The 24,463-nt window shown below is 45.3% G+C and overlaps 1 protein-coding gene across 4 annotated transcripts in view; it reads right to left on the reverse strand.

Moving 5' to 3' along the window:
- Positions 1-5,722: 5,722 nt before the first annotated feature.
- Positions 5,723-24,463, reverse strand: part of irf2b (interferon regulatory factor 2b) — a 75,347-nt gene continuing 56,606 nt past the window's right edge. For all 4 annotated transcript variants that reach the window (XM_070878682.1, XM_070878700.1, XM_070878691.1 and 1 more), the window contains 3 exons: positions 14,797-14,961; positions 10,211-10,254; positions 5,723-7,367 (listed from right to left, as the gene is read on the reverse strand). In XM_070878682.1, the coding sequence (XP_070734783.1) occupies positions 7,041-7,367; positions 10,211-10,254; positions 14,797-14,961 (536 nt within the window). In that variant the 3' untranslated portion in view covers positions 5,723-7,040. The remainder of the gene's footprint in view (positions 7,368-10,210; positions 10,255-14,796; positions 14,962-24,463) is intronic.

Raw genomic sequence — 24,463 nt, forward strand, 5'->3', positions numbered from 1 at the left:
ACTGAGAGATTGAATGATAAAAACAATGAGGGATTGATGGAGGTTATGAAAGAGACGATGAGAGGGGCTGGGAGAGAGTAGGAATGAGGTTTGGGAAAGAAGGGCTGTAAGACAGGAGGGAGTGTGGGAGAGAGAGAAAGAGGAAAAGAAAGTTCAATTCAGATCTGAAGTGAACAGATGAAAAAAACATGCAAAAAGTCACACTGATTGTCAAGGTTCCAAAATTTCTTGCATAGCATTCTTGTAGTTGCAATGAGAATATCAATGAGTTTACCAGTGGACTATATTTAAAAGTTGTGTCGCTTTGTCGGTTTACTGTTTCTTTTTCTGGCTCTTGGCCTTTGAAAGGTTGACCACCACTGTCCTACAGTAAAGGGACAGCCCCACACACCAGTTCCATTTTGTCTTCCTGTTGTTTGCCAAGGTTTAAATCATCAAAACCAACAGCATAAATCGGTGGGACATTTTGCTGGTTATTTATAAACGTTTTTGCAGTTCCTTAGCTATCAAGCATAAAGTTGTTAGTAAGCTAAAGTGGGAGGAAGTGAGATAAATTTAACAAGTGCTTCACTGCACTTCTGTAGCATTAAGACCTACTAATTATTCACAGCCTGATTTTAATTTCATTTTCCAAAAATCTAATGTTAATGTTTTCGTAAATTATTAGTTTGCAATTTTCATAGTAAAAAATCATAAATCTAACAACAGGCTCATTGATAACATTCTGAGAACTTAAACATTGCAACATCTATTATCCACACTCCTATTATCGCCACCTCAATTATCCACCTATTTTCACAATCTTACGCAGCCTTGTGTAAGATTGTGACCCATTGCTCGACTTTTTTCTTATTTGTATTTCAGCTCCTTTTCTTGGTGAATAAAACTTCATAGGGAAAGAATTGCTCTGGTCACTGAAAATAGCAACATTATGAATGCATTTTAAAAGATTTTTTAAATTTTTTTACAGTGAGCATAAAGACCTTTATAATGTTTTAGTTATTTGTATTGTACATGCGTTCTCGCCCAATGCAATGACGTTGCACTTTCATATATACAAGGGAGAAAATATTAGCTCAATGATGGTATTCCCACCTGAGTCAGAACATCGGGGGAGGGGGTAAATTGAGTTACAAAAGAGTGCAATTAAAAGATCACAAAAATGTTTCTGAAAATCTGTACACAATGTGGAGAGACCCACTCCCCTGAATAAGTGCAATTGGTGGGTACTCGTATGTCAGAGTCAGGGGTGTGGCCAGTTATGTGGGCCGAGATTCATTTAGGTTTGATGGACGGTCGGAAATGATCAAGGAGACTTGGGCGTATTGTAGTTACGCGAATAACACTCACACCCAAAATTCCACGAGCCTTTAAGCCACATAATTGATAATGGCTATCTTTGGGCGCAAATGCCGTGGAAATGCCAGGCCTCAGTGTTTATACCATTACCTGGACTGCTTCATTAAATTCCATCACCGTTACCGTTAACCACAGATTTTTCTGCATAAAATCTTCCATTGCTAACAAGTGAAGTGTTTTGGGATGTCCTCAGAATGTGATAATTACAAGTATTACAATTACAAAGCATTTACAGCAGAGCAACAGGCCATTTGGCCCAATAGGTCCATCCCTGTGTATAATGCTCCACACAAGCATCCTCCCAGCCCTCTTCCTCTAATCCCCATCAAACCCTTCTAATCATTTCACCCTCATTTGTTTATCTAGCTTTCCCTTGAATGCAGTTTCCACATTTGAGCGAGTTCCACATTCTAACCACTCTCTAGCGAAAGAGGTTTCTCCAGAATTCCCTATTGGATTTGTTGGTAAATTCCCTATTTGATATAGAAACATAGAAAATAGGTGCAGGAGTAGGCCATTTGGCCCTTCGAGCCTGCACCACCATTCAATATGATCATGGCTGATCATGCAACTTCAGTCCCCCATTCCTGCTTTCTCTCCATACCCCTTGATCCCTTTAGCCGTAAGGGCCACATTTAACTCCCTTTTGAATATATCTAACGAACTCGCCTCAACAACTTTCTGTGGTAGAGAATTCCATAGGTTCACAATTCTCTGAGTGAAGAAGTTTCTCCTCATCTCGGTCCTAAATGGCTTACCCCTTATCCTCAAATTGTGATTCCTGGTTCTGGACTTCCCCAACATCGGGAACATTCTTCCTGCATCTAACCTGTCCAATCCTGTCAGAATTTTATATGTTTCTATGAGATCCCCTCTCATTCTTCTAAATTCCAGTGAATCTAAGCCTAGTCGATCTAGTCTTTCTTCATGTCAGTCCTGCCATCCCGGGAATCAGTCTGGTGAACCTTCGTTACACTCCCTCAATAGCAAGAACGTCCTTCCTCAGATTAGGAGACCAAAACTGTACACAATATTCAAGGTGTGGCCTCACCAAGGCCCTGTACAACTGCAGTAAGACCTCCCTGCTCCTATACTCAATTCCTCTCACTATGAAGGCCAACATACCATTTGTCTTCTTCACCGCCTGCTGTACCTACATGCCAACTTTCAATGACTGATGTACCATGATACCCAGGTCTCGTTGCACCTCTCCTTTTCCTAATCTGCCACAATTCAGATAATACTCTACCTTCCTGTTTTTGTCACCAAAGTGGATAACCTCACATTTATCTATTATTATACTGCATCTGCTATGCATTTGCCCACTCACCTAACCTGTCCAAGTCACCCTGCAGCCTCTTAGCGTCCTCCTCACAGCTCACACTGCCACCCAGCTTAGTGTCATCTGCCAACTTGGAGATATTGCATTCAATTCCTTCGTCTAAATCATTAATGTATATTGTAAATAGCTGGGGTTCCCAGCATTGAACCTTTCGGTACATATTAGTGATAAGACACTATGTCAATACATTCTGTCTTAGATTCCAAGAAAAGTGCTAGAAGAGTCTTCCCAGATATGGAAGGAGGATTTAAGTCTTGGATGGATTTGAGCAGGAATAACATTGGACATGCAAGAAGAGACCGAGCTTCTTGGGAGCCCAGATTAGCAATGATGATAATAGATTGGTGCTGTGTAATACTTCGCTTTGCAATCCATTGACGAACTCATGCTATTCTGCCCACAAATTTACAGAACAATCTCTCTGACATGGTTCGTGCTTCAAATAATAAGTGTAACTTATTACTTATTTTCTAACATCTAACAAATTGTTTTACATGCATTTCAAATGTGTATTATAAAACAGGCCTGGACGGCCAGGGAGAATTATAGAGAGGATGGTGTAAACCAAGAAATGGCAATCCTTAGCTCGAGTTTTAGATATCTGAAAATCATAGCAGAAAGGAGAGTTAGGGAAGTAAAAGAGAGCCAGGGAAAGATTCTGATGCCTCCCACCCAGTGGATGTGAGATAGCAGTGCCCCAAATATGGTGGGGAATAACTTACCGCCCCTTCCTGCTGTAGCTGTGCTCACCACAATCTTCCAAAACTACCGCTGGGCAACCTGAGCATCCACCTGGGTTGGGCAGTGGTCCCTTTTAATGTGCAAGTCTGGGTCCCGTGACGTACATAGGACTGAGTTTGCCATTTTACGAGAGTACCGGGCAGAGCATGCACCCAGGATCAGTTGGTGGTCCAACCGAGGAGGCCCACAGTTTTACTGTACATTGGCAAGGCCGGGAGCAAGAGTACTCCTCCGAGCTTCACATAACCAACCGTGGCCGCTTCTGCTCCAGGTCCCCTTCCCGCTCCAGAGATTGGACTCCCTCCCCATCTTGTTTTGGCCAGAGGCCAGTCAGGGCCACCCAAAGCCAGCAGGATGCTAACGGCCACCATATAATGATGAATCACGTACATGAAGACAAGTTCTGTACGGCAAACACGCCAAAGTGCTTTTCAAATGGTGTGGACCAGCGTTCGGGAGAACAGTCACCATTTTCCTTCTGGGACTAATAGGCAGGCTGCCCAAAGTCTGCAACAGCGGAGATTCTACCACTTGCAGTTTTGAGGTTGTCATAAAGAATGAGCCAGAGTAGAAGACTGAACATCATAAGAAATAGGAGCAGGAATAGGTCATTTGGCCCCTCGAGCCTGCTCTGCCATTCAATAAGATCATGGCTGATCTGAGTACTGTGCAATAAACCTTGATTTCAACACGGTGAGGGCTGTTTACACAGAGTGTTGCCAGGTTGTCTGTAACCCGCAATTTTAAAAACATAAAACATGGTTAAATGGGGTGACTTAGGATCATTGTTAACAATGAGGGTTTAACGGCAATACAGAAACAACGTACGTTCCCCCTTATAAAGTAACATTTGTTTGAAAACACATAGAATAAAGAGAACAATTGGAATCATGATAATTAACACTTGTGGAATTAAGAAATTATAACTTACTGCAGGACATAGCAATTCATATTAAACACATCCCGTAATATATATTTTTTTAATTATATCCGGAACAGAATTATTGACAGGAAGTAAACACAGTTTTATAAAAGACAATCAAAAATTTACATTCATCATTACACCTATTATTGTAGATCTAAGGCCTCTTTCACACAGGTATCTGTTACTGTATACTAATAAACAATATAGTACCGTTTTTTTAACCTGATATTGAGGTAAATTTAATGTTCCTGTCAGAGAGTTTTGTGTGATGAGAGGGCATTTCAGGAATTCGTGCATGGAGATCGGTTCCCCTGATTTAGGAACATAGGAACAGGAATAAGCCATTCAGCCCATTGTGCCTGTTCTGGCATTCAGTTACATCATGGTTGAGCTGTATCTCAACAGCATTTACCTGCCTTAGCTCCATATCCCTTGATATGCTTACCTCACAAAGCTCTATAGATCTCAGATTCGAAAGTTCTAATTAACCCACCATCCATAGCACTCTGGGCCAGAGAATTCCAGATTTCTACTACCCATTTTGTGAAAAAAATGCTTCCTCATTTCACTCCTAAATGATCTAGCTCTAATTTTATGATGTCTCCTCATTCTAGATTCCCCCTGCCAGAGGAAATAGTTTCTCTGTATCTGCCCTGTTGAATCCTTTTAACAGTTTAAACATCTCGATCAGATCACCACTCATTTTTCTAGACTTAAGGGAATACAAGCCAAGTTTATTCAACTGGTCCTCATAATTTAATCCTCTAAGACCAGGTATCATTCTGTGAATCAGCGCTGCACCCACTTCAAGGCCAAAATATCCTTCCTGAAGTCTGGTGCCAAAAGTTAGAACTCAGTACTCCAGATGTCTGACCAAGGATCCACAAACAATTTTCCATTAATTAAAATTAATGAAATTGTGCAGAATGACAATCGGACATGTGATCACTGCAGGCAAATTCCCATTGAGATTCCCAGTGAGCAAAAGCTCTCCAATGGGAGAACATTTTTTGGAAGCTGTAACAGGGGCTCCGGGGAGTTTGTCAATATTTGTAAGGAGTCCCTGGAAACCACTCAGCATTCGCAACAGGTCTTTTGGAGTTTGTGAATATTTTCCCGGAGTCCCCAGAAGTGTGTCAATATTTGCACACGGTCCCTGGAAGTGTGTCGATATTTGCACACGGTCCCTGGAAGTGCGTCGATATTTGCACACGGTCCCTGGAAGTGCGTCGATATTTGCACACGGTCCCTGGAAGTGTGTCGATATTTGCACACGGTCCCTGGAAGTGTGTCGATATTTGCACACGGTCCCTGGAAGTGTGTCGATATTTGCACACGGTCCCTGGAAGTGTGTCGATATTTGCACACGGTCCCTGGAAGTGTGTCGATATTTGCACACGGTCCCTGGAAGTGTGTCGATATTTGCACACGGTCCCTGGAAGTGTGTCGATATTTGCACACGGTCCCTGGAAGTGTGTCGATATTTGCACACGGTCCCTGGGAACGTGTCGCTATTTGCAGATTCCTGGGAACGTGTTGATATTTGCAGGAGTATCCTGGTAAAATCTCAAACTTTTGCAGGAGGTCCCCCAGGAGTTAGTAAATATTTTCAGGAGGTCCCTGAAAATGTGTTGATATTTAGAGAGGTCCCTGTGTGTGAGAATGTGCTTAAAAATGAAGTGAAAGGTGAGATAGATGTGCATTTATAAGAAAGGATGCATGATGGCAAGAGTCATATTTCTAGTCAATGATGTAGAGACTACATTTTATTGGATAGTTCATAACTGCTACAAATTTATAAAAACAATTACCAATTTACCACAGATGTTTATGCTGATAAACAAGAAACAACAAAATTTACTTTGGTAAAAAAGATAAAGATTTATGTTCACTTCAGAATTCAATTACCCTGAATAAAATAGTCCCTTTACATATGATTAAAAAAAATAAAAAGCTTGCTTTAGAAAAAGATTGAAGCCCGTCCTTTTTATCAAGACACGTTCTTTCTTGCGCACTGCTTATTGTAATTCTGTGCTTGAGCAAAGGAGACCAGTGAATACAGGCATTAGATCAGGCTATAAACTCTGAACCACAGGAATCGTTTTAAGATCTAAATGCATGTATTTGCCAGTAATGTGACAGCATTAAGTGCTAAACTAGATTTAAGGTGCAAAAAGCAGGCTGTAAAATTCCATTCCTCCTGCGCTATATACATATTCACATTCAAAGAGTTATAAAAATGTACACGTTGTCAAAGCAGTTCACATTTTTTCCTCCCTGCTGCAGCTGGGTTTGATAGGCACGAAGAGTTTGTTGTTGTATCGTATTGGTCCGGTCTCGAGTGCTCGGATGCTCGTCCTTGGCCGAGGCGAAGCCCAGCCATTTTTTGTTGTCGTTGGAAAAACGAACAAGTGCAGCAGGAAAATCAAAAAATAAAATCATTCATAAAAATGTTGTCCTGAGTTAAAATTGATGAACTGGAGATGGCAGTTGAGGAAACGAAAACCATGTGATTTCCAGTTCTCTGGCACATTTTCTTTTAAGTTATATATATATATATCTATATAGATATTTAGTCAAATAGGCCTATAAGGTCCATCTATGTTACAGTGCAGCTTAGCCCAGTAAAGACTTCACCAGAACAAGGAGACATTACTCGATAAAAAAAAGCATTCAGCAACTCTTGCCTCTGGTTAAGTCTGATGCCTTCACGATGACAGTCGCACGGTTTTCGGCCGCACGAAGTTTTAAAGAGGTCTGCTGTGATGGTCGGGGTGACGTCGGAGCACTAACTGACGGGCTGGTGCAGGTGGCAGTGGTGTAAATGAGTGTTGGCTCCGATCCATTGGTTAGAAATTTGAGATCGCAGATGCTGGGAGTCACAAAAGGCACTGTGGGTGCGTAAAATAGAGTGTTCATCCCCACGTTGCTCAGAAACTCCTTCCCTTCGATGTTGCTCTGCTGCCATTGCGTCAGATCTTGGTTTGTGTTGTCAGTCACCTATTTAAATAAAGAGGAACAAATTGAACTTTCTTCCCGCAAACGACAAAGTTCTTACAGCAGACGTTCTAAACCAGAGGGTACAACGATCAAGAAAGGTTGAACTGGCTGGGGCTCTTTTCTCTAGAAAGGAGAAGGCTGACAAGTGACCTGATAAGAGGTCTTTAAAATTATGAAAGTGTTTGATAGGGTAGACGTAGAGCAGATTTTTCCATTTGTGGGGGTGTCTGAAACCAGGGGTCATAAATATAAGATAGTCACCAATAATCCAGTAAGGAATTCAGGAGAAACTACTTTAACCAGAGCGTGGTGAGAAGGTGACACTTGCTACATGGAGTAGTTGAGGCGAATAGCAAAGATGTATTTAAGGGGAAGCTAGATAAGTACATGAGGGGGAAAGAAATAGAAGGATATGGTGATAGAGTTAGATGAAGTAAGGTAGGAGGAGGCTCGTGTAGAGCATAAACAGCACGGACCAGTTGGGACAAACGGCCTGTTTCTGTGCTATTAAATTCTATGTAATTGTATGTAAAAGCTCTTGAACACAAACTGAACTTTATAAGGCAGAATTGCCCGGGTCTCTGTTCAGGCTCACAGCAAATGTCAGGAAATCAGGCGGGTTGGGTGTGCAGGCCTGTAAGCAACCTGCCCAATTTTTCCACCATTTCAATTATTGGATGAAAATCGGGCAGGTTCCTTTACAGGCCTGCGCTCCATAACCATCATCATCATAGGCAGTCCCTCGGAATCAAGGAAGACTTGCTTCCACTTAAAATATGAGTTTTTAGGTGACTGAACGATCCAATACGAGAACCACAGTCCCTGTCACATGTGGAACAGACAGTCGTTGAGGGAAAGTGTGGGTGGAACCAGTTTGCTGCATGCTCTTTCCGCTGCCTGCGTTTGATTTCTGCATGCTCTCGGCGCTGAGACCAGAGGTGCTCAGTGCCCTCCCGGTTGCAGTTCCTCCACTTAGGGCGGTCTTTGGCCAGGGACTCCCAGATATCGGTGGGGATGTTGCACTTTATCAGGGAGGCTTTGAGGGTGTCCTTGTAACGTTTCCTCTGCCCACCTTTGGCTCGTTTGCCGTGGAGGAGTAGAGCACTTACTTTGGGAATCTTGTGTCAGGCATGTGAACCATGTGGCCTGCCCAGCGGAGCTGATCCGAGTGTGGTCAGTGCTTCAATGCTGGGGATGTTAGCCTGAATGAGGACGCTAATGTTGGTGCATCTGTCCTCCCAGGGGATTTGTAGGATCTTGCGGAGACATCATTGGTGGTACTTCTCCAGCGACTTGGTGTCTACTGTACATGGTCCGTGTCTCTGAGCCATACAGGAGGGGGGTATTACTACAGCCCTATAGACCATGAGCTTGGTGGCAGTTTTGAGGGCCTTCGAACACTCTTTTCCTCAGGCATCTGAAGGCTGCACTGGCGCACTGGAGGCGGTGTTGAATCTCGTTGTCAATGTCTGCCCTTGCTGATAAGAGGCTCCCAAGGTATAGGAAATGGTCCACACTGTCCAGGGCCGAGCGGTGGATTTTGATGACTGCGGGGGCAGTGCTGTGCGGCAGGGACAGGCTGGTGGAGGACCCTTGTCGTACGGATGTTTAGTGTAAGGCCCATGCTTTCGTACGCCTCAGCGCCAATGTCCCCGGTATGGTCTACTGCTCCCAAACAGCCGGCTCACAAGCTTTTAAATGGAAAAACTGGGCGGGCACGGAAATCTGAATGGGCCTCGCAGCCAGTTAACGAGGCCACACATCCAGAAAAAATTTAGAGGGAACATTGCTCACAACCGAGCTGATTGTCTGATATTCTCTGCACCCACGCGATCCACTGAACCTGGGCATAAAACCAGGAAAATCTCCACTCAGATTTTAGGTGGCACCATAGTTTTGAACGTAGCTAATATAAATAAAAGGGTACATTCACCGATCCCATGTCGTCGGCTGGGAGCTGTGCTTGAAGGGAACGAGGGCCAGAGAATTGGCACTCTACAGTGATAACTGACCATCGGGATGGAAGTATCGATAGAAGATGGGGTTCAGGCTGTGGCACAATACTTCACTACTGATCACTTTCCCCTTTCTCCTCCTCCGACAGCTTAACTCTGATCTCTTATGAGGCACTATCCTCCCGTTGATAACTTTGTGAGAAAAAAAATCAATGGGAATGCAAAAAGGAACTTGATATTTTCTGGTAAAAACAATCAAACTTGTGTGAGAGCCACTGAGTCCTGGATTGGCTGGAGTTTGCATAGGGTGGCAGTGGAAGGGCTGATGACAGCATTAGAAACATAACTGCTTGCGGTAATGATGCAGCGGGTACAGGTTTCATCAGTAGAGGAGGATAGGTTGCGCATAATTAGGCAATGTTGCGGAGGTGAAAGAGTACGGATTTAAAAAGCCCGTGCAAGCTCGATCAATCTTTCAAATACATAAAGTGCTGCACTGTCGGAGGTGCCGTCTTTTGGATGTTAAACCGAGGCCCCGTCGGGTGAACGTAAAAGATCCTAGGGCACTATTTCAAAGAAGAGCCTGGTGTCCTGGCCAAAATAATTATCCCTCAATCAATGTCACTAAAGAAGATTATCTGGTCATTATCACATTGCCGTTTGTGGGAGCTTGCTGTGCGCAAATTGTCTGCCGCGTTTCCTACATTACAAATTAGCTGCCGCATTTCCTACATTATATCAGTGACTACACTTCAAAAAAGTACTTCATTGGCTGTAAAGTGCTTCCGGACATCCGGTGGTCGTGAAAGGCGCTATATAAATGCAAGACTTTCTTTTTTCCCTTTTTTTTCTTTGTTTTGATTTCAAAGCAGCATGTTCTTTACTGACCTCATCAAGTTCTTCATCAGTTGCGACGCTATCCGTTTCACTTTCTATTGGATAAACAAAAGTGAAAACTAGTTTAACCTGAGAACTTTTCAGTCGCACTTTGCGAAACCATTTCATTTTCATCAAAACAACATCCAATAGTACCCATGATCCTTTGCAATGTTTGCTCGTAGTCATATCTTCCTACTGCAAACATTTGCCCGTATAAAAAAAAGCAGCACTCCCATGAGACTCGGCTGATCTATCTGTTGCTGTGAGGAAGGTTAACAAAACGGCCACGCATAGCAACGCTCCTCACAATGCAAATTAAACGACACCACATGATTCTTGGACCATTTCCCACTGGAATGTTTCATTGCGCAATTGGTTTGGTTGAGAAATTTTGCCAAATGTATTCAAACGAGCCTTGCAAACTATAGATTTGCAGGCAAGGACAGCAAATACTGTATAAATGTGCAAAGTTGTATCGGAAGGTCATATTTGACTAGGTTGGCAATTGAAAATAAAAGAGTTCATGTTCCTTTTAATGAAACAATATTCTCCCATGTCTTTCTTATCTGTCCCCTTGCACAAGTTCACAAGTCAATCAGGCTTCAAGTGGGACAGTGCAAATGTAGGCCTCAGGCTTTTATACAACAATACCTGGCATTATGTTTGCCTAATAGTGCTGAAGTTCTTGCTTCATGTACTGCGATGCATGTCAAGACAGTATGCCCTGCAGTGCCTCCCAGTTTATTTTAGTCGTTCAAACTCAGTCTGACATTTTGGACCAGTACATCAATACTCATGAGCAAAGGATCATGGGTACCGTTAGATGTTATTTTGATGAAAATGAAATGGATAGCACTGGCCTGCCGGCATTCACTGGGCATGGAGAACAATCCCTGAGCCAGAACAGGCAAGGCCAACACCCGATCAATAGCGGGCCTCGGGCTCATTTAAATTAGACGGGCGAAGCGGACATCAATTTTAGGCTGCTGCAGTGACCCTCAGATAAGTCCTGGGAAATGGGGAGCGGGGGGGGGAGGCAATCAGATTAGGGGCGCAGCAAAGTCCAATTTCTCGTCCCATATTTTTTGCTCCTGCCAGTGTTTCTCCAGGATGCCTGTGTAGAAATCGTGAGGCAACTTCCAGCCAGGTTGAAAATTGAAATGGCAGCAAGAAAATTGCTAAAACAAGAGAATTATTGTGGCTACCAGTCATATGTACATCTGTAACTGATCTGTGAGGAATTCTGAGTACTGTGACAGAAGGTGGTATGCCACTAAATTTCAATCAAGTAAATGGAGAAAAAAAAAATAATCGGGTGGGCTGTATAACTGTGTAAATAATTTATTTTCAAACCTTCCATTCAATTCTATTTGTGATTAACTTAAATTTGTGCTCTCTAGTTACCATCTCACCCACCAGTGGAGACAATCTATCATCATCTTAAAGACCACTATCAGGTCACCCTTAATCTCCTCACCTCTAGTAAAAATCCCCACTACAAGCTTGCATCCTTCATCTTTTAGCATAATTTAAATCTTCTCTGACAACTAATGTGCCTATAGAAAAGTTTTTACTGATCTTTTTGTTCTTTAATCAATAAATGTCAAGGCCTTAGAGAGGGTTCAGAGGAGATTTACTAGAATGGTACCAGGGATGAAATACTTTAGTTATGTGGAGACTAGAGAAACTGGGGTTGATTTCCTTAGAGCAGAGAAGAATAAGGTGAGATTTGATAGAGATGGTCAAAATCATAAAGAGTGTTGATACAGTAAATAAGGAGGAGCTGCTTCCAATGGCAGAAGGGTAGGTAACCAGAGAATGCTGCTTAAGGTCACTGGCAAAATAACCAGAGGCAACGTGTGGAAATTTTTTTTTTTTTTTTTTTTAAACACAGCGGATTGTTGTGATCGGGAATGCACTGCCTGAAAGAATCATAGAAGTTTACAGCATGGAAGGAGGCCATTTCGGCCCATTGTGTCCACGCCGGCCAGCAAGAGACTATCCAGCCTAATCCCACTTTCCACACCAAGGTCCGTAACCCTGCAGGTTACAGCACTTCAAGTACACATCGAAGTGCTTTTTAAATGTGGTGAAGTTTTCTGCCTCTACCACCCTTTCAGGCAGTGCGTTCCAGACCCCCACAACCCTCTGCGAGAAGAAATTTCCCCTCAAATCCCCTCTAAGCCTTCTACCAATTAATTTAAATTTATGCCCCCTGGTTGTTGACCCCTCTGCTAAAGAAAATAGGCCCTTTCTATGCACTATATCTAGGCCCATAATTTTATACACCCGAGGTCTCCCCTCAGCCTCCTCCGTTCCAAGGAAAACAAACCCAGCCTATCCAATCTGTCCTCATAGCCAAGATTCTCCACTCCCGGTAACATACTCGTAAATCTCCTTTGTACCCTCTCCAGTGCAATCACGTCCTTCCTGTAATACGGTGACCAGAATTGCACGCAGTACTCCAGCTGTGGCCTAACCAATGTTTTATACAGTTCAAGCATAACCCCCCTGCTCTTGTATTCTATGCCTAGGCTAATAAAGGCAAGCATTCTGTATGGCTTCTTAACCACCTTATCTACTTGGCCTGCTACCTTCAGGGATCTGTGGACATGTACTCCAAGGTCCCTTTGTTCCTCTACACTTCTCAATGTCCTGCCATTTAATATGTATTCCCTTTCCTTGTTAGCCCTCCCCAAATGCATTAGGTCATACATCTCTGGATTAAATTCCATTTGCCACTGTTCTGCCCACCTGACCAGTTGATTGATATCTTCCTGCAATCTGCAGCTTTCTTCTTCATCATCATTATCAACCACACAGCCTATTTTAGTATCATCTGCAAACTTCTTAATCATACCCGCTATATTCAAATCTAGATCACTGATGTATACCACAAAAAGCAAGGAACCGAGCACTGAGCCCTGCGGAACCCCACTGGAAACATCCTTCCGGTCACAAAAACACCCATAAATCATTACCCTCTGCTTCCTGCCTCTGAGCCAATTTTGGATCCAACTTTCCACTTTGCCCTGGATCCCATGGGCTTTTACTTTCGTGACCAGTCTACCATGTGGGACCTTATCGAAAGCTTTGCTAAAATCCATTTACACTACATCAAATACACTACCCTCATCGACCCTCCTGGTTACCTCCTTGAAAAATTCAATCAAGTTAGTTAGACACGGGTGGTGGAAGCAGATTGAATAATAACTTTCAAAAAGGATTTGGATATATACTTGAAGCAGAAAAATTTGTTGGGCTATGGGGAAAGAGCAGGGAAGTGGACTAATTGGAAAGTTCTTTCAAAGAGCTGGCACAGGCATGATGGGCCGAAGAGCCTCCTTTTGTGCTATATGATGATATGATTACACACAGCCACAGGTTCCATGCAGAACAATTTTATTTCCCTCCTGTTTTGGTGCCAAGCCTATATTCTTGTTGAAGCAGGAATTAATTTCTATTTTGATTATTGTTGCATTCACCATGGGTGTATCGTACTGTTAATTTACAGCCTGAGGTGCTTTACTTGGTAGCAGTCTATTCATAGTTTAATATAACTCTGTAGCCAAAATAGTTACTCCTTAAGTTAGGCTTTGCTCAGCATTTCTGTGGCTTAAAATCACCACCCTAGTTTATTACAAAGAACTTCTCCACACCCACCAAAGATAATTGTCAAAAAGAACTAGAGGGGCGATGAGGACAATTCTGTTTTACTCAGCGAGTTGTGATGATCTGGAATTCACTGCTTGAAAGGATGATGGAAGCAGATTCAAGAGTCATTTTCAAAAAAATTGGATATATACTTGTAAAGGAAAAATTTGCATGGAGAAAGAGCAGGGGAGTGGGACTAATTTGATTGCTCTGCCAAAGAGTTGTCACAGGCACATTGGGCTGAATGGCCTCCTTCAGTGGCAGGATGAATCTACGATTTTTTTTTAAAATTGAATCTTCCCCCTCTTCCCTTTAAAACATTAATTCCACCCCTTCAATATTCTCCCCATCAACCCCTGAAGACACCATTTCACACTGGCAGCCTTTCAGTAACTTACGCAAGTGGTCATTCTTTATACCTGAGCCCTCGCAGGGAGTGTCAACAGCTTGTGCAGCTCTGGAGGGCTTCACAGTGAAGGGCGTGTCTTGTTCTCACCTAAACTTCCACAAAGGTGCACGCTCCAAAACGGGGATCACCAGACAGCAATCGATGGCTGACATTTCCCATCCCTAGCCCACGCGCACCAAGAAAAATAGTAACATCTTTACTGCCGTCTTGGCTGAGGTCAGCCAACTCAGCACAGAGTGGTGAGTGAACCTCGGGCCCTTCCTGAGCTGTGTGGCACAGTGTCAATTGGACCGTGCCGTTACCCGCCATGCCATCGGGGAAGCTGCTCAAGTCATCGAATGGAGACCCGCTCATATTCTTTGGAGCTTTTCCAATGCTGCTATGGCCGTCGGTGGCGCCTCAATGCTTTGCAATTATCAGACAGACCAGAACAATGTTGTAACGTATTTATTTAAGGCGCATAAACATTTCTAATAAAATATATGGGATTATTAAGTGGCAATGTTGAATGGGTTTTAAATATAACACCAACCTGCGTAGGAGGAGACTGGGGAAATCTGCAACGGATACAGCTGGCTTGTGCTGACAGGCTGCTCGTCACATTCCGTGGTGACTTCGATCACTTGGCAGACATCTGGAGGATTGCTGACAATCATGGGTTCTTCCAACATACCGTGACTTGGGGAGTACCCAAGTTCTTCAAAGGAATCACATTGTATCAGTTTGCATAGAGTTGCAGGAAAAAGTCTTGTGCATCATATAAAGGACACATTTATATACAGGTTGGACCTCTCTTCTCCGGAACCAACGGGACCTGGCCCGTTCTGAATCAGGGATTTTTCCGGACCAGGGGTGGTCACGTTAAATTGGATGGTACAGGTACTGAGCGGGGGTAGATCGCGTGGTCAGGCCAGCGATTGCGGGAGTCAGCAACGAGGAAGGACTTCAATTTATTTATGTCGGAGTTCTGTGCATGCGCCACCCAGTGGCCGGGAATGGTTCTGGACAAGGGGTGGTTCTGGATAAGGGAGTTCTGGATAAGGGAGTTTCAACCTGTACCTACCAAAGAATATTGCCAACCTACTTACATGCCCTCATTGCCCCCCCAAACCCCCGCTATCCCCCCAAAAAACCCACAAAAACAATTACCAGTGGACTTAATTCTATTGCTTTTAAGCTGCTTTTACAATGTGCACTTCTTTAATTGGGACTGTGAGAGACTGACGTCCGGGCATTGGCTTTCCACATTTACACTTCTATCACCAGCTGTCTCATCTCTTTGGCTGATAAGTGGCAAGTAACATTCGCACCGCACAAGTGCCAGGCAATGACATTCTCCAACGAGAGAGTGTCTAACTACCGTACCTTGATATTAAATGGCATTACCATCACCAAATCCCCCACCATCAACATTCTGTGGGTCACCGTTGACCCAAAACTTAACTGGACTAGCCGCATAAATACTGTGGCTATAAGAGCAGGTCAGAGGCTGGGTATTCTGCGGCGAGTGTCTCATCTCCTGACTCCCCAAAGCCTTTCCACCATCTACAAGGCACAATTCAGGAAGTGTGATGGAATACTCTCCACTTGCCTGGATAAGTGCAGCTCCAACAACACTCAAGAAGTTCGACACCATCCAGGACAAAGCAGCCCACTTGATTGGCGCCCCATCCACCACCTTAAACATCCACTCCCTCCACCCCTAGCACACTGTGGCTGCAGTGTGTACCATCTACAAGATGCACTGCAGCAACTCTCCAAGGCTTCTTCAACAGCACCTCCCAAACCCGCGACCTCGAACACCTAGAAGGACAAGGGCAGCGGGCACATTGAAACATCATCACCTCAAGTTCCCCTCCAAGTCACACACCATCCTAACATAGAAATATATCGCCGTTCATTCATCGTTACTGGGTCAAAATTATGGAATTCCCTCCCTAACAGCACTGTGGGAGTACCTTCACCCCAAGGACTGCAACGGTTCAAGAAGGCAGCTCACCAGCACCTTCTCGGGGGTAATTCAGGACAGACAAGATGTTGTGTATCTGTAAAGCATGCACTCCCATGTTCCGCCACCAGAGAGCGCATCCCCTGAAGTCCCAAGTGATTCCAGATCCCTTGGGAGCACTGTATATAAGACCCCTAAGGCCTGTTACTCACTCTGGAGTGTCTTAATAAAGACTGAGGTCACTGTTACTTTAACCTCCCTGTGTGCAGTTTCATCTGTGTTAGGAACACAACAACTGGCGACGAGTACACGAATCCAATGTAAAGATGCAGCAAACTGTGGGCATCCTGGAGAAGTTCTTGGAGGGTGAGGACTGGGAAGCCTATGTCGAACGGTTAGACCAGTACTTTGTAGCCAACAAGCTGGACGGAGAAGGAAGCGCTGCAAAAAGGAGAGCGGTCCTCCTCACAGCCGGCGGGGCACCGACCGACAGCCTCATGAAGAATCTTCTAGCTCCGGTGAAACCCACAGAGAAGTCATATGAGGAACTGTGTACACTGGTTCGGGAGCATCTTAACCCGAGGGAGAGAGTGCTGATGGTGAGGTATCGGTTCTATACGTACCAGCGATCTGAAGTGGCGAGCTATGTCGCCGAGCTAAGGCGACTTGCAGGACAATGTGAGTTTGATGGCTACCTGGAGCAAATGCTCAGAAACTTTTTTATACTGAGCATTGGCCACGAGACCATCCTACAAAAACTTTTGACTGTAGAGACACCGACCCTCAGCAAGGTCATTGTAATAGCACAGGCATTTATGTCCACCAGTGATAACACCAAACAAATCTCTCAGCACCCAAGTGCTAGCAATGTTCATAAATTAACTGGAACTGTGTTTGCAAGCAGAAATGTACAGAGCAGAAACCACGAGTCTGCAACTGCCAGCAGGCCTCAGGTGACCCAGATGACTCAAGAATCCCCAACAAAGGATGAATGCAAGGCAATTCATCACATTGTTGGCGTTGTGGAGGCTTCCATTCAGCCTATTCATGCCGCTTCAAAAGGGTATGTTTGCAAGAGCTGTGGAACAATGGGGCACCTCCAACGAGCTGCAAGCTCTGCAAAGCCTGCTAACCACCACATGGCAGAGGAAAATCAGTCCATGGTGGATCAAAGCAATTTCGAGACTCAGAGAGGAGGCAGATGATGAAATACACGGGGTGCACACATTTGACGAAATGTCCACCTATAATGCTAAACGTAAAATTGAATGGCTTACCCGTAGCCATGGAACTGGACACTGGCGCTAGCCAATCCATCATGAGTAAAAAGATGTTTGAGAGACTGTGGTGCAACAAGGCACTCAGACCAGCCCTGAGCCCCATCCACACGAAACTGAGAATGTACACCAAAGAGCTTATCACTGTCCTGAGCAGCGCCATGGTCAAGGTCACCTACGAGGGCACGGTGCACGAACTGCCACTCTGGATTGTCCCGGGCGATGGCCCCACACTGCTTGGAAGGAGCTGGCTGGGCAAAATCCGCTGGAACTGGGATGACATCCGATCGCTATCACATGTCGATGAGGCCTCATGTACCCAGGTTCTTAACAAATTTCCTGCCCTTTTTGAGCCAGGCATTGGAAATTTTCCGGGGCGAAGGTGCGAATCCACTTGGTCCCAGAGGCACGACCCATTCACCACATGGCGCGAGCGGTACCTCACATGATGAGGGAGAGAGTGGAAATCGAGCTGGACAGGCTGCAATGCGAGGGCATCATCTCCCCAGTGGAATTCAGCGAGTGGGCCAGCCCGATCGTGCCATCACTTTTGAGTACTGGAACAGTCAGGCTTTGTGACGATTATAAAGTAACTATTAATCATTTCTCGCTACAGGACTAATACCCGCTACCTAAGGCAGACGACCTATTTGCAACGCTGGCAGGAGGCAAGACGTTCACCAAGCTCGACCTGACTTCGGCCTACATGATGCAGGAGCTGGAGGAGTCTTTGAAGGGCCTCACCTGCATCAACATGCACAAGGGACTGTTCATCTACAACAGATGCCCGTTTGGAATTCGGTCGGCTGCAGCGATCTTCCAGAGAAACATGGAGAGCCTTCTCAAGTCGGTACCATGCAAGGCGGTTTTTCAGGACGACATATTGGTTATGGGTCGGGACACCGTCGAGCACCTACAAGACCTGGAGGAGGTCCTCCAGTGACTGGATCGCGTAGGGCTGCGGCTGAAGAGGTCGAAATGCACCTTCATGTCAACAGAAGTGGAGTTTTTGGGGAGAAAGATCGCGGCGGACGGCATTCGGCACACCGAGGCCAAGACAGAGGCTAGCGGGGAGTCGGGCGGCAGAGTGCTAGGGGATCGGCCTAAAAAAGGTCCACCAGCAGCATCGGAGAGGCAAGCCGGTCCAGTGCAGCAGGGAGGCAAAAAAGTAGAAAGAAATCGAAAGATGACGTCACAGCTAAGGGGGTAAGTAGCTTTTCTTTTTCTTTTCTATATCAGTAAGTAACCTTTAGCATTGTTGTTGCCAAATTAAGTTTATCGAAGGGTTAAGTCATGGCAGATGGCAGGACAGCTCGGACACGTGTTATGCTCCTCCTGTACTATGTAGGAAGTCAGGGACGCTTCCGGTGTCCCTGTCGACTACGTGTGCGGGAAGTGTATCCGCCTCCAGCTCCTGATGGACCGCACTGCGGCATTGGAGCTGCGGGTGGATTCACTCTGGAGCATGCACGATGGTGAGAATGACGTGAATAGCACGTTTAGTGAGTTGGTCTCACCGCAGGTAAAGGGTACACAGCCAGATAGTAAATGGGTGACCAACAGGAAGAGCAGTGGAAGGAAGGTAGTGCAGGGGTCCCCTGCGGTCATCCACCTGCAAAACAGATACACCGCTTTGGGTACTGTTGAGGGGGATGACTCATCAGGGGGGAGCAGCAGCAGCCAAGTTCATGGCACCGTGGGTGGCTCTGCTGTACAGGAGGGCAGGAAAAAGAGTGGGAGAGCGTTAGAGATAGGGGATTCGATTGTAAGGGGAATAGATAGGCATTTCTGCAGTCGCAACCGAGACTCCAGGATGGTATGTTGCCTTCCTGGTGCAAGGGTCAAGGTTGTCTCGGAGCAGGTGCAGGACATTCTGAAAAGGGAGGGTGAACAGCCAGTTGTCGTGGTGCACATAGGTACCAAAGATATCGGTAAAAAATGGGATGAGGTCCTACGAGACGAATTTAGGGAGCTAGGAGCTAAATTAAAAAGTCGGACCTCAAAAGTAGTAATCTCAGGATTGCTACCAGTACTATGTGCTAGTCAGAGTAGGAATCGCAGGATAGCTCAGATGAATATGTGGCTTGAGGAGTGGTGCAAAAGGGGGCGATTCAAATTCCTGGGACATTGGAACCGGTTCTGGGGGAGGTGGGACCAGTACAAACCGGACAGTCTGCACCTGGGCAGGACCGGAACCAATGTCCTAGGGGGAGTGTTTGCTAGTGCTGTTGGGGAGGAGTTAAACTAACACGGCAGGGAGATGGGAACCTATGCAGGGAGACAGAGAGAAATAAAATGGAGACAGAAGCAAAAGATAAAAAGGAGAATAGTAAAAGTGGAGGGCAGAGAAACCCAAGGCAAAAAACAAAAAGGGCCACATTATAGCAAAATTCTAAAGGGGCAAAGTGTGTTAAAAAGACAAGCCTGAAGGCTCTGTGCCTCAATGCGAGGAGTATTCGGAGTAAGATGGACGAATTAACTGTGCAGACAGCAGTTAATGGATATGATGTAATTGGCATCATGGAGACATGGTTCCAGGGTGACCAAAGCTGGGAACTCAACATCCAGAGGTATTCAACATTTAGGAAGGATAGGCAAAGAGGAAAAGGAGGCGGGGTGGCATTGCTGGTTAAAGAGGAAATTAATCAATAATAAGGAGCGACATTAGCCTGGATGATGTGGAATCGGTATGGGTGGAGCTACGGAATACCAAAGGGCAGAAAATGTTCATGGGAGTTGTGTACAGACCACCAAGCAGTAGTAGTGAGGTTGGGGACAGCATCAAAGAAGAAATAAGGGATGCATGCAATAAAGGTACAGCAGTAATCATGGGCGACTTTAATTTACATATTGATTGGGCTAACCAAACTGGTAGTGATGAGGTGGAGGAGGATTTCCTGGAGTGTATTAGGGATGGTTTTCTCGACCAATATGTCGAGGAGCCAACTAGAGAGCTGCCCATCCTAGACTGGGTGATGTGTATTGAGAATGGACTAATTAGCAATCTTGTTGTGCGAGGCCCCTTGGGAAAGTGTGACCATAATATGGTAGAATTCTTTATTAAGATGGAGAATGACACAGTTAATTCGGAAACTAGGGTCCTGAACTTAAGGAAAGGTAACTTCGACGGTATGAGGCGTGAATTGGCTAGAATAGACTGGTGAGTGATACTTAAAGGGTTGACGGTGGATAAGCAATGGCAAACACTTAAAGATCAAATGGATGAACTTCAGCAATTGTACATCCCTGTCTGGAGTAAAAATAAAATGGGGAAGGTGGCTCAACCGTGGCTAACAAGGGAAATTAAGGATAGTGTTAAAACCAAGGAAGAGGCATATAAATTGGCTAGAAAAAGTAACAAACCTGAGGAATGGGAGAAATTTAGAATTCAACAGAGGAGGACTAAGAGTTTAATTAAGAGGGAGAAAATAGAGTACTAGAGTAAGCTTGAAAGGAACATAAAAACTGACTGCAAAAGCTTCTATAAATATGTGAAGAGAAAAAGATTAGTGAAGACAAACGTAGGTCCCTTGCAGTCAGATTCAGGTGAATTTATAATGGGGAACAAAGAAATGGCAGACCAATTGAACAAATACTTTGGTTCTGTCTTCACGAAGGAAGACATAAATAACCTTCCGAAAGTACTTGGGGACCGAGGGTCTAGTGAGAAGGAGGAACTGAAGGATATCCTTATTAGGCGGGAAATTGTGTTCGGGAAATTGATGGGATTGAAGGCCGATAAATCTCCGGGGCCTGATAGTCTGCATCCCAGAGTACTTAAGGAAGTGGCCCTCGAAATAGTGGATGCATTGGTGATCATTTTCCAGCAGTCTATCGACTCTGAATCAGTTCCTATGGACTGGACGGTAGCTAATGTAACACCAATTTTTTTTAAAAGGAAGGAGAGAAAACGGGTAATTATAGACTGGTTAGCCTGACATTAGTAGTGGGGAAAATGTTGGAATCAATCATTAAGGATGAAATAGCAGCGCATTTGGAAAGCAATGACAGGATCGGTCCAAGTCAGCATGGATTTATGAAAGGGAAATCATGCTTGTCAAATCTTCTGGAATTTTTTTGAGGATGTAACTAGCTGAGTGGACAAGGGAGAACCAGTGGATGTGGTGTATTTGGAATTTCAAAAGGCTTTGGACAAGGTCCCGCACAAGAGATTGGTGTGCAAAGTCAAAGCGGATGGTATTGGGGGTAATGTACTGACGTGGGTAGAGCATTGGTTGGCAGACAAGAAGCAGGGAGTCGGGATAAACGGGTCCTTTTCAGAATGGCAGGCAGTGACTAGTGGAGTGCCGCAGGGCTCAGTGCTGGGACGCCAGCTCTTTACAATATACATTAACGATTTGGATGAAGGAATTGAGTGTAATATCTCCAAGTTTGCAGATGACACTAAACTGGGTGGCGGTGTGAGCGGTGAGGGGGACGTTAAGAGGCTGCAGGGTGACTTGAACAGGTTAGGCGAGTGGGCAAATGTATGGCAGGTGCAGTATAATGTGGATAAATGTGAGGTTATCCATTTTGGGGGCAAAAACACGAAGGCAGATTATTATCTGAATGGCGGCAGATTATGAAAAGGAGGTGCAACGAGAACTGGGTGTCATGGTTCATCAGTCATTGAAGGTTGGCATGCAGGTACAACAGGCGGTAAAGTAGGCAAATGGTATGTTGGCCTTCATAGCTAGGGGATTTGAGTATAGTAGCAGGGAGGTCTTACTGCAGTTGTACAGGGTGTTAGTGAGGCCTCACTTGGAATATTGTGTTCAGTTTTGGTCTCCTAATCTGAGGAAGGACGTTCTTGCTATTGAGGGAATGCAGCGAAGGTTCACCAGACTAATTCCAGTGATGGCTGGACTGTCACATGAGGAGAGACTGGATCAGCTGGGCCTTTATTCACTGGAGTTTAGAAGGATGAGAGGGGATCTCATAGAAACGTATAAGATTCTGACGGGACTGGACAGGTTAGATGCAGGAAGAAGGTTCCCGATGTTGGGGAGGTCCAGATCCAGGGGACATAGAATTAGGATAAGGGGTAGACCATTTAGGACTGAGATGAGGAGAAACTTCTTCACTCAGAGTTGTTAACCTGTGGAATTCTCTACCACAGAGTGTTGTTGATGCCAGTTCATTGGATATATTCAAGAGGGAGTGAGATATGGCCCTTACGGCTCAGGGGATCAAGGGGTATGGAGAGAAAGCTGGAAAGGGGTACTGAGGGAATGATCAGCCATGATCTTATTGAATGGTGGTGCAGGCTCGAAGGGCCGAATGGCCTACTCCTGCACTTATTTTCTATGTTTCTATGTTTCTATCAGGAATGCGCCCAGGCCACAGAATGTCACGGAGCTGCGGTCGTTCCTTGGACTCCTCAACTAGTTTGGTAACTTACTACCGGGGTTAAGCACCCTCTTAGAGCCCCTACATGTGTTGTTGCGTAAAGGTGAGAACTGGGTATGGGGAAAAAAACAAGCAATTGCTTTTGAGAAAGCCAGAAGCATTTTATGCTCCAACAAGCTGCTTGTATTGTATAACCCATTTAAAAGACTCGTGCTAGCATGTGATGCGTCGTCGTACGGAGTCAGGGGTGTATTACAACAAGCTAACGTTGTGGGGAAGTTGCAACCTGTCGCCTATGCTTCCAGGAGCTTGTCTAAGGCTGAGAGGGCCTACAGCATGATTGAGAAAGAGGCATTAGCGTGTGTGTGTTTGGGGTAAAGAAAATGCATCAGTACCTGTTTGGCCTCAAATTTGAGCTGGAAACCGATCACAAGCCCCTCATATCCCTGTTCGCTGAAAATAAGGGGATAAATACTAATGCCTCAGCCCGCATACAAAGGTGGGCACTCGCGCTATCAGCACATAACTATAACATCTTCCAAAGGCCAGGCATCGAGAACTGTGTGGATGCTCTCAGTCGGCTACCATTGCCCACCACGGGGGTGGAAATGGCGCAGCCTGCAAACTTGTTGATGGTGGCGCAGCCCGCAGGACGTGTTGGTGGTCATGGAAGCGTTTGAAAATGATAAATCATCTGTCATGGCCCACCAGATTACGATTTGGACCAGCCAAGATCCTCTGCTGTCCCCAGTAAAAAAAAAACTTTGTACTGCATGGGAGCTGGGCCAGCATCCCCGTTGAAATGCAAGAGCCAATCAAGCCGCTCCAGCGGCGAAAGGACGAGCTGTCCATTCAGGCAGACTGCCTGTTGTGGGGTAACCAAAAACGGCAGGGAGACGTTCATCTCGGATCTCCACAACACACACCCGGGTATAGTAATGATGAAAACGACAGTCAGATCCCACATGCGGTGGCCCGGTATGCACTCTGACTTAGAGTCCTGTGTACGGCAATGCAGCATGTGTGCTCAGTTGAGCAACGCGCCCAGAGAGGCACCACTAAGTTTGTGGTCCTGGCCCTCCAGACCATGGTCAAGGATCCATGTCGACTATGCGGGCCCGTTTCTCGGTAAAATGTTCCTGGTGGTGGTGGATGCTTTTTCAAAATGGATTGAATGTGAAATAATGTCGGGAAGCACCGCCACCACCACCATTGAAAGCCTGAGGGCCATGTTTGCCACCCACGGCCTGCCTGACATACTGGTCAGTGACAACGGGCTAAGTTTCACCAATGCCGAATTTAAAGAATTCATGGCCTGCAATGGGATCAAACATGTCACCTCGGCCCCGTTTAAACCAGCCTCCAATGGGCAGGCAGAGCGGGCAGTACGGACAATCAAACAGAGCCTTAAACGAGTCACAGGAGGCTCACTCCAAACCCACCTGTCCCGAGTACTGCTCAGCTACCGCACGAGACCCCACTCGCTCACAGGGATGCCCCTGGCTGAGCTACTCATGAAAAGGACACTTAAAATCAGACTCTCGCTGGTTCATCCCAACCTGCATGATCAGATAGAGAGCAGGCGGCAGCAACAAAATGTAAACGATGGTCACGCCACTGTGTCA

The sequence above is a fragment of the Pristiophorus japonicus genome, chromosome 1, assembly GCF_044704955.1.
Source record: "Pristiophorus japonicus isolate sPriJap1 chromosome 1, sPriJap1.hap1, whole genome shotgun sequence".
Taxonomy (NCBI): Eukaryota; Metazoa; Chordata; class Chondrichthyes; family Pristiophoridae; genus Pristiophorus; species Pristiophorus japonicus.